The 14053-nt window shown below is 21.6% G+C and overlaps 4 protein-coding genes and 1 pseudogene across 4 annotated transcripts, besides 1 other annotated feature; 3 read left to right on the forward strand and 2 right to left on the reverse strand.

The window, feature by feature from the left end:
* Positions 1-72: 72 nt before the first annotated feature.
* PY17X_0202400 (fam-a protein) lies at positions 73-1575 on the forward strand (the record flags this gene model as incomplete). The annotated part of the gene is made up of 6 exons (XM_022957917.1): positions 73-227; positions 366-603; positions 694-763; positions 933-1042; positions 1123-1356; positions 1501-1575. 6 exons carry the CDS (start codon positions 73-75, stop codon positions 1573-1575), a joined length of 882 nt encoding a protein of 293 aa, XP_022811328.1.
* Positions 1576-3277: 1702 nt separating this feature from the next.
* On the forward strand, positions 3278-4454 carry PY17X_0202500 (fam-a protein; the record flags this gene model as incomplete). The annotated part of the gene is made up of 4 exons (XM_022957918.1): positions 3278-3408; positions 3542-3794; positions 3889-4005; positions 4323-4454. 4 exons carry the CDS (start codon positions 3278-3280, stop codon positions 4452-4454), a joined length of 633 nt encoding a protein of 210 aa, XP_022811329.1.
* Positions 4455-7897: 3443 nt separating this feature from the next.
* PY17X_0202600 (lysophospholipase, putative) lies at positions 7898-9295 on the forward strand (the record flags this gene model as incomplete). The annotated part of the gene is made up of 1 exon (XM_725024.1): positions 7898-9295. One exon carries the CDS (start codon positions 7898-7900, stop codon positions 9293-9295), a length of 1398 nt encoding a protein of 465 aa, XP_730117.1.
* Positions 9296-10742: 1447 nt separating this feature from the next.
* Positions 10743-11223, reverse strand: PY17X_0202700 (fam-c protein; the record flags this gene model as incomplete). The annotated part of the gene is made up of 2 exons (XM_725023.1): positions 10743-11012; positions 11143-11223. The coding sequence occupies 2 exons, from the start codon at positions 11221-11223 to the stop codon at positions 10743-10745; spliced, it is 351 nt and encodes a 116-aa protein (XP_730116.1).
* Positions 11224-12777: 1554 nt separating this feature from the next.
* PY17X_0202800 lies at positions 12778-13432 on the reverse strand (annotated as a pseudogene).
* Positions 12778-13432: a sequence feature (YIR protein, pseudogene;~PIR protein, pseudogene).
* Positions 13433-14053: the final 621 nt, after the last annotated feature.

The raw sequence follows: 14053 nt of genomic DNA on the forward strand, positions 1-14053 counted from the left end.
TATTCGAGTTGTTATTTTTTAACTAAAAAAATACCAATATATATTTTAATATTTTGTTTATAAACTTCAAAAATGAATAAATTTTATATTCAAATTATTTTATTTCTTTTAATCATCTCCCTATATGTGAATAATGAAACCCTTGCAACTGAGACTGCTCCAAAAAAAGATAAAAAATCCAAATCAAAAAAAGATAAAAAACCCAAATCAAAAAAATATTATCCTACGTAAGAAAATACAACATATATATTGCATATTTCATTATGAGCATATTACATGTATGTCTTTGCAACAATGTTATAATATAAATACAATAACTTTATTTTTATACACATTAAAAATATGTTCATTTTTATCAATGATAGTTCAGAAGAATTATATGAAAAAAACAAGCACCTATTATGTACCAATCCTGAAGAAACTATAAAAGTGGGCGAATTTGTGAACAAAGCTGCAATACATTTAGAACATCATGCTAAAAGTAAAGATGGTTATAAATTTGTTGGTGATAATCTTCATTACTATATGTTTTTTTTTAAAAAAAAACATCAAGGTCATACAATTGTTAAAAAAGTTGAATATATAATTTATAATTCGAATAAGGTATCAATTAACGAACAACACTAAAAGTTATAAACCAAATTGAAATTGAAAAATGATTATAATATATATATTTCTCTTTGCTTCCATTAGTATAATAAAATAGTAAACATGTTATGGGGTCCCGATTGTAACAATTTTTTATATAAATTCCCAGTTAAAAGTATACAAAACATAAATAATTAGTCAAATTAACATATTATTGTTACTATTTATTTGACATTTTGTGATTTATTATTGTCATTGTTATATGATACTATTTATTGTTTCCCATATCTTTAAACTCATGATATTTTAATTATATCTATGCAATTTTATAATATGTTTTTTAGGAAAAATTGCCCGTGTATACAATCCAAATTTAGTAATGATACAACAACGTTACAAAAGTCGTCGTTTTGGGTGTCAGAAATATTTTTATGCTTTAGCTGCAAAATTTGAAGTAAGGAAAACTTTCCTCTTCTATTTCGTTATAAATCATATTTTTCATATTATTCAAATACACTTTTATTAATTTTGTAGATATCAGAAAACAAAACTATGATTGTCATGGCTTCACCAAATATAAATGATCACAACAGTAAAAGTAAGAAACCCTTTGAAAACACAATAATAGAAGATGCAAACTTATTAAAAATTGACATTGATTCTGAAAAGGATATTAAACAAGGAAAATTAAAAAAAACATTTGCTAACCTAATTGGATACATTATTGAAAAGCACGACGGCCATGTTGATATCATCTATATTGAATCTGTAAGTGATATACAAATTTTAATAACATAATAATTTATTTCAACTGTTAAAAAAAATACAGTTTTAAATAAGTGTACATATTTATAATTTGCAAAAAAAATATAAACATTTTATATATTCATCCATTTATGTTTTTTTTCTTAGATTGGTCGCTATGTTCCCAGTTTCCTAAAACGCATGATTAAAAAAGCTTTAAATAGTTTTTCCCCTCAAAAATAAACATATATTTCATATATATTTTCAGCACCGTAATATTAGAAAATTTATGTTAATAAAACGATTTATTTACACATATAACGGTTGATTTAAATTATCATCATAAAATGTTCTTTTAATATTAGAATCTTTTTTATATATGATTTGTTTGTCTTTTAATATTATAATTTTTTTTATATATGATTTGTTTGGCTTTTAATATTATAATTTTTTTATATATGATTTGTTTGGCTTTTAATATTAGAATCTTTTTTATATATTATTTGTTTGTCTTTTAATATTATAATTTTTTTTATATATGATTTGTTTGGCTTTTAATATTATAATTTTTTTATATATGATTTGTTTGGCTTTTAATATTAGAATCTTTTTTATATATTATTTGTTTGTCTTTTAATATTAGAGTGTTTTTTATATATTATTTGTTTGACTTTTAATATTATAATGCATCTATGTGTATTATTTTCGTGAATACTACAAATAGGACTGTTATAAATTATAAAGATCTTTTATTTATGATACTCCTTTTATTTAATACTTATCACCCTTTTTTTGTTTACAAGCATAGACAGCATCTATAGGCTAAAATATTGAGGGATATGGCATATATTTAAACAATTTTTTATTTATGTACACTATTTAAAAAACATGTTAAATTAATAAGTGTTTCAAAATTAAATCAAACGACACACATAAACCTCGACAAAATACTATTATTAATATCTTCAATTATTTCTTCTCTTATTTATATAGAATAACTCTTTGAAACTCTTAGCATAAATGTATTATTCATGCCTTCTAAAAAACAATGTGTTTATGGTTATTTAAATATACCTCATAAGAATCACACATCGTTACTATCTTATATATTTATTTATTTAATAAACTTTCAAAAAACCAAATAATATTAAATATGAGCTAATTAAATCAACTTGGACCCATAAATAGAATCATAAACACCTAAATACCGAGAATATTATAACTAAAAAATAAAAATATTTTTTGTATTTTAAGCTTTTTATTTTATATCATATGTCTTTCTAAATAAAAAATATGTTTACATTCAAAAAAAATGGAAAGAAATAACAAAACTATTGTTTTTATATAATTCCCAGGGTAGTATATGATAATTATATTTAAATCACATATATTAAATATTCATTAAACTAAATATATTCCTTATGTTATTTTCTTATCTTTATATTTTAAATTATCGACGTTGGTTCTAGCTAAAATCATACATATTTGTAACATGTCTAAGATATATAATTCCATACATAATGGTATATTTATATATTTTATTTTAAAATGTCTTAGTTGAATGAGCTATACAACTCAAAAAAATGTATATTAATAATGCAACATTAAAGATATTACATAATTAAACTTATTTATTTTTATCATTATAACATTTCATAAAACCAAATCCATAATATTATGCACATTCCCTATTTATGAAACCTTTGGTTATCCGCTCCTTGCAACCAAACTAATTAAATATAAAATATATTGAATTTATAAATATAATAAAGTTATACAAAATTCACATTTAAATATATATTTTATATTTTTTAAATAAATTTGATTTTTATAGTCGCTTCAATTTTAATTTTATTTGCACAACTTTTCGAATTCCTGATTTGTAGTTTTTAATCTAAAAAAAACATAAATAAATTTATTAATATTTTGGTTATTAAAATCGAAAATGAGTAAAGGATATATTAAAATAATTTTTTCTCTTTTAATCTCATCCGTATATTTGAGCAATAAAGCTCTTGCAGCTGATGCTAATTCAAGTATTGAAGCTTTACGAAGATTTGCTCGACTATATAACACGTAAGAACATATGGCAGTGTATATATTCACATCGAATGTAATTCGTATTATGGAAATGTATATATACATAAGATTGAATAGTAAAAAGATCAGTCTATAAATTCATTTATCTTTTTTCTTTACGAATTAAAAGAAGGTCTAGTTTCCCCAATGATTATTCAGAAGGAACAAGTGAACAATCCTCCTTCGACTTATACATGAACCCTGAAGAAAATAAAGAAACAGAAAAACTTATGAACGAATCTGAAATTTTATTACAACACCATGCTACAAGTACGAATGGTTATAAATTATATAATATACACAAGGATTCAACTGAATATTATATGAAACATGGAAATACAATCATGTATAAATTTAATCATAAAATCAAATATCTCGATAAGGTATGAATTAACAAAGAAACATTTTTAAGTCATAAAATTAAGTTAAAATAAAAAAATAATTATTACATATATATACCTTTCCTTTGACCATTAGTATAATGGTATAATAGACATGTTGTGGAATCCAAATGTCAAATATTTTGGTAATCAAATTGTTAAAGGTATTAAGGAAATAATCGATCAATTTAATATACGATTTCCAATATCCAATGTTTCATGTTTTATTATTGGCAATATTCTATAATACTGTTTTTTATCTCATAGTCATTAATTTTCTAATATCTTATTTTACATATATGTAAAAATATATTTTTTTTTTAGAAAAAATTGTATGTAAATATTCTCCAAATTTAATGATGATCCAGAATCGTTATATAAATGATATTATACCATTCCATGGATATTACTATGCTTTATCCAAAAAAATTCAAGGAAACATTTTTTTTCGCTCATCCCTCTAAAAATGAACATTTCCACATTATATAGTGCAATTTATACAAAACATATACATTTTTGATTCATTTTTAGGTATCAGACGACACAACTATAATTGTCTATACATCGTCTGATATAGATGAATATAACAGTTTCGATAAAAGAAAATATACAAACACTATTGTAGAAAGTGCAAACTTATCCAAATCAAGAATTTATTCATAAAGGGATATTAGAAATGGAGAATTGACAAAAATGTTTGTTAACTTATCTGGATTTATAATTCAAAAAAAAAGTGATTGGGTTGATATTATCTATCTCGACTCTGTAAGCAATCTAAAAATTTTAATAACTTAATAATTTTATTCCACAATTTAGTTTATTATTTCATTATCCTATTTTAACATTTATAAAAAATACATACCATTTATATAAATGTAAATATTTATAATATATGATATTCGTCCACACAAAAACTATAATATTTTTTTATATATTTATCAATTTTTGTTTTTTGTTCACAAATTAATATTAATACCGCTATTTTTGAAGATTTATTAATTATAATAGTTCATTCATCACAAATACTAAATATTCTAAGGTTAACCACCATAATTTCCAAGAAATAGATGTAGATTCTTCACGATATTTTTGATCATTTTAATGCTGTAATACATTATTAATAAAATAAATGTCCTTTCACATATGATTTCTATTTTAAATTATTGTCATAACCACATTTTTCAATCTATTTTGTTTCTGTATAATTTCATTACATCTGTTTAATATTAGGATGCATATATCTATTTTGGTGAATATCATAAATATAACCATTATAATTTTTGAAAAATATTTCTTTATTTTCCCTTTTCATATTAATATTGATAATCCTTTTATATGTAAAAATATATAAATTAGTATTGTCTGGTATTACTTCCCTTATTTGCATTATTATTATACAACTCCCCATAGTTATTATCAAGCTTAGAAATCATTAACTATATCAACCACCATCCTCTAAATCATCAATTAATGATTTATTTTGTCTTTCTGTTTTTCTCTCTTAAATTTTCTCTTTGTAAGTCTTTTCGAATTACAAATAATGAATACTAATATATTTTTATAATTATAGAAAAGGAAATTATAATTCGAAATAAAATGAGTCGACTATACAACATTATTTTATATATATTATTAAAATTCATATATTTATATTATAATATTACACAAAATCCATTTTTTAATTGTCTTTATAAACCAAATTACTTATATTAATAAGAAATTATAATTTTTAATACTTATATTGAGTTTTAAATATGAAGCCATATATTTTTAACACAAAAATAAAAATTAATTAAATTTATCATTCCAAAGAATCGTTTTTTCTTTTATAAACAAAAAAAATTAACAAAAAAATAAATTAATAAATGGTACAGGATCGGCCTGTACAAGTTTGTATATATTTAATAATGGAGACTTTTCCCCACAAACGGAATTTATATATTTTTTAGTCTATTTTTTTTACTAGATGAATTTATAATTATTTGAATTTGTTTTTTACCATCAGCTGAGTTTATAACTGTCTTTGTCGTTTTATTTACACCAAACAAATTTATAACCTTTTTCATGTTTTTTTTTTTCAATTCCTTTCTCCATCCAAATGACAAATACTAACATAAAATTATGAAAAATATATAATACTTTATAGTGAGAAAATATTCTTAAAAAAATATATTTAATAATTTCATTTCTATTTATCTTATACATAATTAACAAAATAATGGATATTAAAAGAACTATAATTGAAATTCCAATTTGTATTCTTTGAGTATATATATATCACCTATCCCTGTTGTTTCATTTCCTTTTACTTCGGTTTCAGAATTTTCTGGTTTAATTACAGGACTTGTCATTGATATTTGAGGTTCTCTTTGACCGTTTTTTTGATTACAATTTTCTTTTTCAGATAAATCCTGAGACAATTACAGTGTGATAGTTTGTTCCATAGAACTTGATGGTAGTGAAGTATGTGATGTTTATGATGAAATTCAAGGTGTATGTTTTTGGTGCTTTTTTGAGTCATTAGGTGTGGGTAATTCATCTCATGTGTCTTCTAATCCAAATTTATTATCTCCTGAATTATCAGAGGTATCTACTTTTTAGAACCGCTACTTATATGATATATAATGACTTTTAAAAAACTACTAGATTCTTCGAAAGCATTTTTTATATTAAGTAAAGTCGTATTATATAAATTATGGATATGTTTAGTTGCACCTATAAATATATTCTTAATCATTTCAAACGAAGTGGCAGCATTATTTAATTATTCCATGTCTTTTAATGTGATTCTAAAAATGGATGATTCAATATCAAAAGGTGCCCCTGGTGTCCTTTGAGTTCATTTCGCTCCTGGAGCACCATTTGTATCTCTTGAACATCCCCTGATTCACCTCCTGAACAGACTTGATCACCTTGCACAATATCTTATCCATCATATGAATCACCTAACACTGAACCCTTATATACATTTTGAGAATATTTGAAAAGATAGATTCAGTTTTTTTTTTGTTCTGTTATTTTTGATCGTTTTTATTTTGTTAATTTATGCTAAATATAATAACACATATATTGACTCAATTGTGATAATAATCTAAATTATAAACATATAAAATGAAAAAATTCACTTTTTAAATATGTTTATAAAGTTTACAGTTAAAGTTATATCATAATTTTTAGCAATATGTTATTAATTATACACAATAATTTTGAGGTAACTAAAATGTTTATTACTTAATAAAAAAAAATGTAAATATGTTTATAGATTTTCTTATAATATATAATTAATGTCATAAATCATTAATAGTTATAAAGTGTTATACCTATTAATAATATTTCTTTCTAGGAAATTATTATATTTTATACTTTTTATAATTAAAAAATTATATTAATAATAATATATATAGCTTTTTTATTTATACCAACTTAAATATATTTGTTATTATATCGAAGTAAAAAAAAAAAATGTTGGTTGTCGTTTTGTTTCGTTGCTTTTATAAATTGCTATGCATATTGTATTTGGTCATTATTATTTTTTAAGTAAAGCATTATATAAATCATTACTTATTAATAAAAAAATTATATATAATAATTATATATTTGCTTAAATCAAATTTGAACTATCGAAATTAAAAAAATTAAATAGAACAAAAAATAAATTACCGAAAAACAAATGACATATAATAATTTGTATTAGTCTTATTATATCAATTTCAATTTCACCTGGTTGCATAAAGACTCGTAAAAACTTCGAAAATAAGATTAAGAACTATAATTATCCATTTTTTTTGTTTCTTATAATTTATTTATGATTTGTCATATTATTGTAGTATACATGCAATTCTATTAATATTATTTGATAGTAATGTAGTATGTATATAGAGTTTGTATAAAACAATAATATGATTTAGTATAGTGTAATTTTTTGTGTTAATAATATATATATATATTTGAAAAGTAAAATATTAATTATATATGTATGTATATTACCCGTTTTATGCAAAAAAAAAACATTTACTATTAAAAATGCCTTATTAAAAGGAAATGTAATATATAAATATATATTTTTTTAGTTGTATCATATATTATTATATTACATAATATTGGAGATGGAACAAATTGAATTGAATAATGATGGATTAAGAAATACAAAATGTAAGTTAGATGGTAATCCTAAGACAGATTGGCTCCGTAATAAAAATGGTTTGCTTTTAAAAACATATGGGTGGATTGTTAAAAATGCTATAGGAATTGTATTGTTAATACATGGATTAAAATCTCATGCTCGATTAACTTATATGAAAATTAATTTAAAAATGACAAATAAAAATAAAAGCTTAGTAGTTGACAGTAATAATTACTATATTTATAAAGATAGTTGGATTGAAAATTTTAATAAAAAGGGTTATTCAGTATATGCACTAGATTTGCAAGGACATGGTGAATCACAAGCATGGGGAAATATAAAAGGCAATTTTAGTTCTTTTGATGATTTAGTTGATGATGTAATACAATATATGAATAAAATTCATGATGAAATCTCAAATGATAATCAAACGGATGATGAATCTACCCATATAGTAACAACTAAAAAAAAAAGACTTCCTATGTATATTATTGGGCATTCGTTGGGAGGAGGTATTGCTTTAAGAATATTACAATTATTAAAGAAAGAACAAAAAGATAAAATTAATTCTGAAGATGCAAATGACAATAATATGATAGAAGATATTATTAATGATATGGATAACTCTAATGATCATGCTATAGGAAATATGAATAATACACATTTAATTACCAATTCTAATGATTATGATTCCGATAAGTCCTGTGCTAGTACCTCTTCTACGACAAATGCTATTGATGGTCCTAGTGATAAAGATGAAGGATGCTATAATTATTTAGATAAATTCAATATTAAAGGTTGCGTAACTTTATCTGGTATGATGAGATTTAAAACAATATTTGATTTTGGAAACAATTTAATTGAGCGTTTTTATTTACCTGCAGTAGACATCATGTCTCGTGTAGCGCCTCATGTACTAATTTCGTCAGAAATAGGTTATAAAAGATCCAAATATGTTGATAATATATGTAAACATGATAAATTTCGAAATAATAGTGGAATAAAATTCAAATGTATGTATGAAGTTATAAAAGCATCGATCACATTGAATTATAATATTAATTATATGCCAACGAATGTCCCCTTATTATTTGTGCATTCAAAAGATGATAGTATTTGTCATTATCAAGGGGTAATTTCATTTCATAATCAAGCAAATGTTAGTAAAAAAAAATTGCATATTGTTAATGGTATGAATCATGCTATAACGGTAGAACAAGGAAATGAGCAAATTTTAAAAAAAATTCTTGAATGGATTTCTAATTTAAAAAGGGATGATGAAATAGAAGATGAAATAAATGAAATAAATGCTGAAATAGAAGGTGAAATAGAAGGTGAAATAGAAGATGAAATAGAAGATGAAACAAAAAATGAAATATAAAATGTCCCTTAACAATGTTTATATTAATTATTGTTTTGTTTTTTTATAAATATAAATGTAACTTTTCCGATTATTTTTTTAAGTTAAAACAAGAAAAGATAATAATAAATATATTATATCTTTTTACATTATATATATATATGTTCTTTATTATTTCAAACTGTTTTTTTTAAATTAAATTTGTATATAATTATTTTAGTTGCAATTTAAAGGTTTAAGGTTCAGAGTTATATTGAATTATATATATCATAATATGTTCATTCTATGAATATTTTTATTTAACAAAACTTCTTATTTGCACCCCCCCATTTTTTTAATTTAAATTATAGTTTAAGGGTTAGGACCCCCCACGGGTTGCATAATATAAGAACGGCAAAAATACATCATATTGTATATATATATAAATATGTCTATAATAATTGCTTTAATTCATTTTGTACACACATATAATAGTAAATTAACATAACAATATCTGATATATTTTTAATTTTGTTATTTTTTTAAATTAGTAAGTAATAACACATGTAATAGTAACAATTTAATTTAGTGATTATGTCTTATCACACAATTTGCTAGAATTACTATTCCCATTTAACTATGAAGAATTAAATTATGAATATAGGAATGTTATATATATTCATATTTTGTTCTAATATTACGAAAAAGTATGTTATTTAAGTTATTCATACAAAAGATGATAATGAAAGAAATATATGAATAAAAAACGCGCATATAATGGAGTCAAATATTATTTCATACATATATATATTTCCATAATACTATTAACTCAATTAAATGAATGTAATGTATCTATGAAATTGTTTATAGTATTATTATATTAATAAACTTCAAAAGATGAAATTTCGTCAAATTTTATTTTAATTATATAAAATATAAACATATTCATATAATATAAAATTCTACGGGTACAAATAATAAATAATATGATTATGGCAAATGAATCAATATTATTTCAATTATTAATTATGTTTGGAACATCTTCCACAAACTCAGTATTATACATAAGTAGCACAAAAATTCATATAAATATATATGTTATCATTTTATTCAAATATATAATAAAAATATATTACACTTATTTTAATAATTATATAAAATTATAAACTTAAAATATGAGCTCAAAATGTAGAAAAGAGCAGCATAATTCATTCGTCTAGAGGTGTCACATGTCAAACATTGTAGTTTAAGTGACAATTAGAAAGAATCATTTTATTCGTTTTTTAGTTCGATAACACTTGAATATAATTGTTGTTTGAAGATTGTTTTCCTTTTAGCTTTTTTAAATCGGATAAAATATTTGCAAATTCTGGATTTTTTGCAAGAAAATCATGCGGATTATTTTCCCATCACAATAATACCTTAGAAAGAGGTTCATTGTTATTTGAAGGTTGCTTTTCTAATCGTTCTTTTAAACGTAATGGAAACTTTAAGTTCTATGCCTCATTCTCAAGAAACCTGCGAGGAATGCATCTCCCGTTGATGACGATGATGTCGTAGGATAAAATCCATAATTATTGCCTCCTTTATTTTTATTTTTATTTTTATTTTTTTTTTTTTTTTGGGGGGTTTTGTCATTATCATCTTTAGGATTGTTATTGTTTAATTGATTTTCGTGTTTATGTCCTATATCACTGTTTTCGTCATTTGTGTTTATTTCTTTTGTACCACAAACGCTTTTATTTCCTACATCAGATACCTTATATTGATCATACAAGGGAATAAACATACAAATTTATATATGCGTTAATATATATGTCACACCATGTAAATAACCACTATTATATAATTTTTTAAACATTATTTTATATTTTGTTTTGACAACTTACGTTCTCTTCGGAGCAATGTATTGGTACAGCAAAAATGGCATACAAGGCGATGCAAACTAAACTAAATATCTTTTTATTCATTTTCTTATTAATAAAATGTGTTTCCTCAAATCAGTGCGCTTTAAATAATATATAGGTTTTATTATTTATTAGTTTCCTTTTTATCTATTATTATTGTAAAATAATAATACTATTATTTGATATTACAATTTGTTTAATTTAATTTATATAAGCAAATTATTTGATGTTTATGAAATTATATATTGTTTTTATTTTAAATCATTGACAAATTTATAATCCTGCAATTATAAGTTAACAAAAGTTAATATTTTATTTCTACTTTAATATAGATAATAACAATAAATAAATAATTTATTTTAAACGCATAAAAAAATATATAAACAATTTGTTTTAAATACATAAAAATATGTATTTTCTGAATTTTTTTTTTTTTATTTGAACCATTATATTTAATATAACAAAATTATTTTTAATATTTAAAATATAAATAAATTAATGCATTAGTTTATATGCATATATCGTCATATAAATATATAATAACAGCTACCACCAAATATATAGATAAATAATTGCAAAATGTTTTATATTTACGCTTTTTTTTCAAATAACAAGCTATTTTTATAAAGAGTATATTATTTTAATTATAAAAAAATAAGTTTATGTAACAAATTCTACAATATTTTTTTTTTTTTCATATTTTTATATAAATAAATCTATAGTATAATTTAAAGGCTCATTTAATAACATGTTTTATAGTTTATAAACTTATATTTGTCTATTGATTATCTACAAGCAAATTAATAAGTATTAATTATGATAATAAAATATTAGATATATATATATATTGTAAATAAATATATCCAAACATATGAAAAACAATTAACAACAGTTGTTGTTTGCATATGAATACATTATTGTTATACTTCTCAAGTGCTTAATATTATTTAATAATATTCTATTTTTTTTTTTCGTTTTTTTAAATATATGATTTCCATGATAAGCATGTAATATTTTTATTTATATAATATAGCTATGAATATGTAACATGAAATATATTATTTCTATTTAAATCATATAAAATATTCATATTTTTAAGTATACCTCATATGAATAACTACGAATAATACATATGAAACCAAAAAATGAAGTACAGTTGATAAGAAACGCTTTATTTTGTCATATTATATCACCTTTAATATTTAAGCACTATAATGTCTTTATTTTTATAAATACTATTTAAAATAAAACATAAATATAACACAATAGTTATCATAGAACATTTCCTAATATAGAAAATATATTCTATACCTTTTTATAAAAATGGGGTAAGTGAGTCTTAACATTGTTTCCTCATATTAAAGCCCTAATTATTTATGCTAATAAATTGGGTGTGATTTATTTATTATTGATTGAATTTTATATTTTTTAAATACGGAGCCATATATTTTTAACCCTAAAATAAAAGTTAATTAAATTTATCATTCCAAAAAATCGTCTTTTCTTTTATAAACAAAAAAAATAAACAAAAAATAAATTAATAAATGGTACAGAATCGGCCTCCATAAGTTTGTATATATTTAATAATCCCATTTTTTCATCGACGCAATTTACGACTTAGAATTTTCTCAATTTATAACCTTTTTCATGCTTGTTTCTCTCCAACTTTTTCCCCATCCAAATGATAAATACCAACATAAAAATAAGAAAAATATATGACATTTTTTTATTCGTAATTATTTATGAAGAAAATATTTTAAAAATTGTATATTTAACAATTTCTTCTTATTTACCTTATATATAAATGGTAGAATAATGAGTATTGAGATAGCTATATTCCCAATACCCACTACATCAAATTTAGTGCTTGTTACTATACACCATTTGATGTTTTTTTGTTCATTTTAATGTCAGTTCCAGGATGTGTGCTTCTATTCTCTATGTCTGATGAATATGTACTATATTTGGGGCCATGTTTTTCTAATAAATTAGATGCATCATTTGTATTACCCTTTGCACTTTTTGAATGAACTTGTTTACATTCTTAATTTACAAATCCATATATAGAATAATTTCTGATAATTTTTGGTGTAAGTTCTTTAATAACTATACCTAAATTATTTATTGTATTACCCATTATGACTAAATATCTAAAGTTATCATATGTTTTTTTAAAATTGTTCAGTAAATTAATATATGGGTCACATTTATCAATCTTATAATATATTTTGTATATTTAATAATTTATATATAGCTCAAAACTATGGAGCATAAAAGTTATTGTATCCTTAATCTAATATTATATCTTTATGGTAAACAAATAAAACCATATAAAAAATTCCTATTAATATAAATTAAAAATTTAACAAAAATATAAACTGGGGAATAAACAAACTGTATAATTTAATGAAAAAATAAATAAGTTTTTATACATATATATAACACAATTCTATATTAATATATTATTTAAATGCTTAACAGTTTTTAATAATATATATTTTTTAAACAATATAAAAAACTATTAAACCACAAACTTTATTTCGTTATAGACAATGTTATTTTACAAAATTTTGACGCATGATAATGCATTTGTATTTTATTATTATATATTAATTCACATGTATTTTGGAATAGGTAATATGTTTAAAATGAATCTTATTACAATTTTATAATATTGTATATAAAATTGTTAAGGAGTTTTGGATGATGGTAATTATAATTTAAATTAAAAATGTTATGTGACATACAAATAAAAAGTTCTTAAATAAAGCAAACACACTGTATATTTCGGCATTATATACACACAGTATATTTCGGTATTATATACATACAATCTATATAATTTAATAGAATCATAAACATACATATGAAATTCGACATATCAGTACTTCTG

This window comes from Plasmodium yoelii (assembly GCF_900002385.2).
Source record: "Plasmodium yoelii strain 17X genome assembly, chromosome: 2".
Lineage (NCBI taxonomy): Eukaryota > Apicomplexa > Aconoidasida > Haemosporida > Plasmodiidae > Plasmodium > Plasmodium yoelii.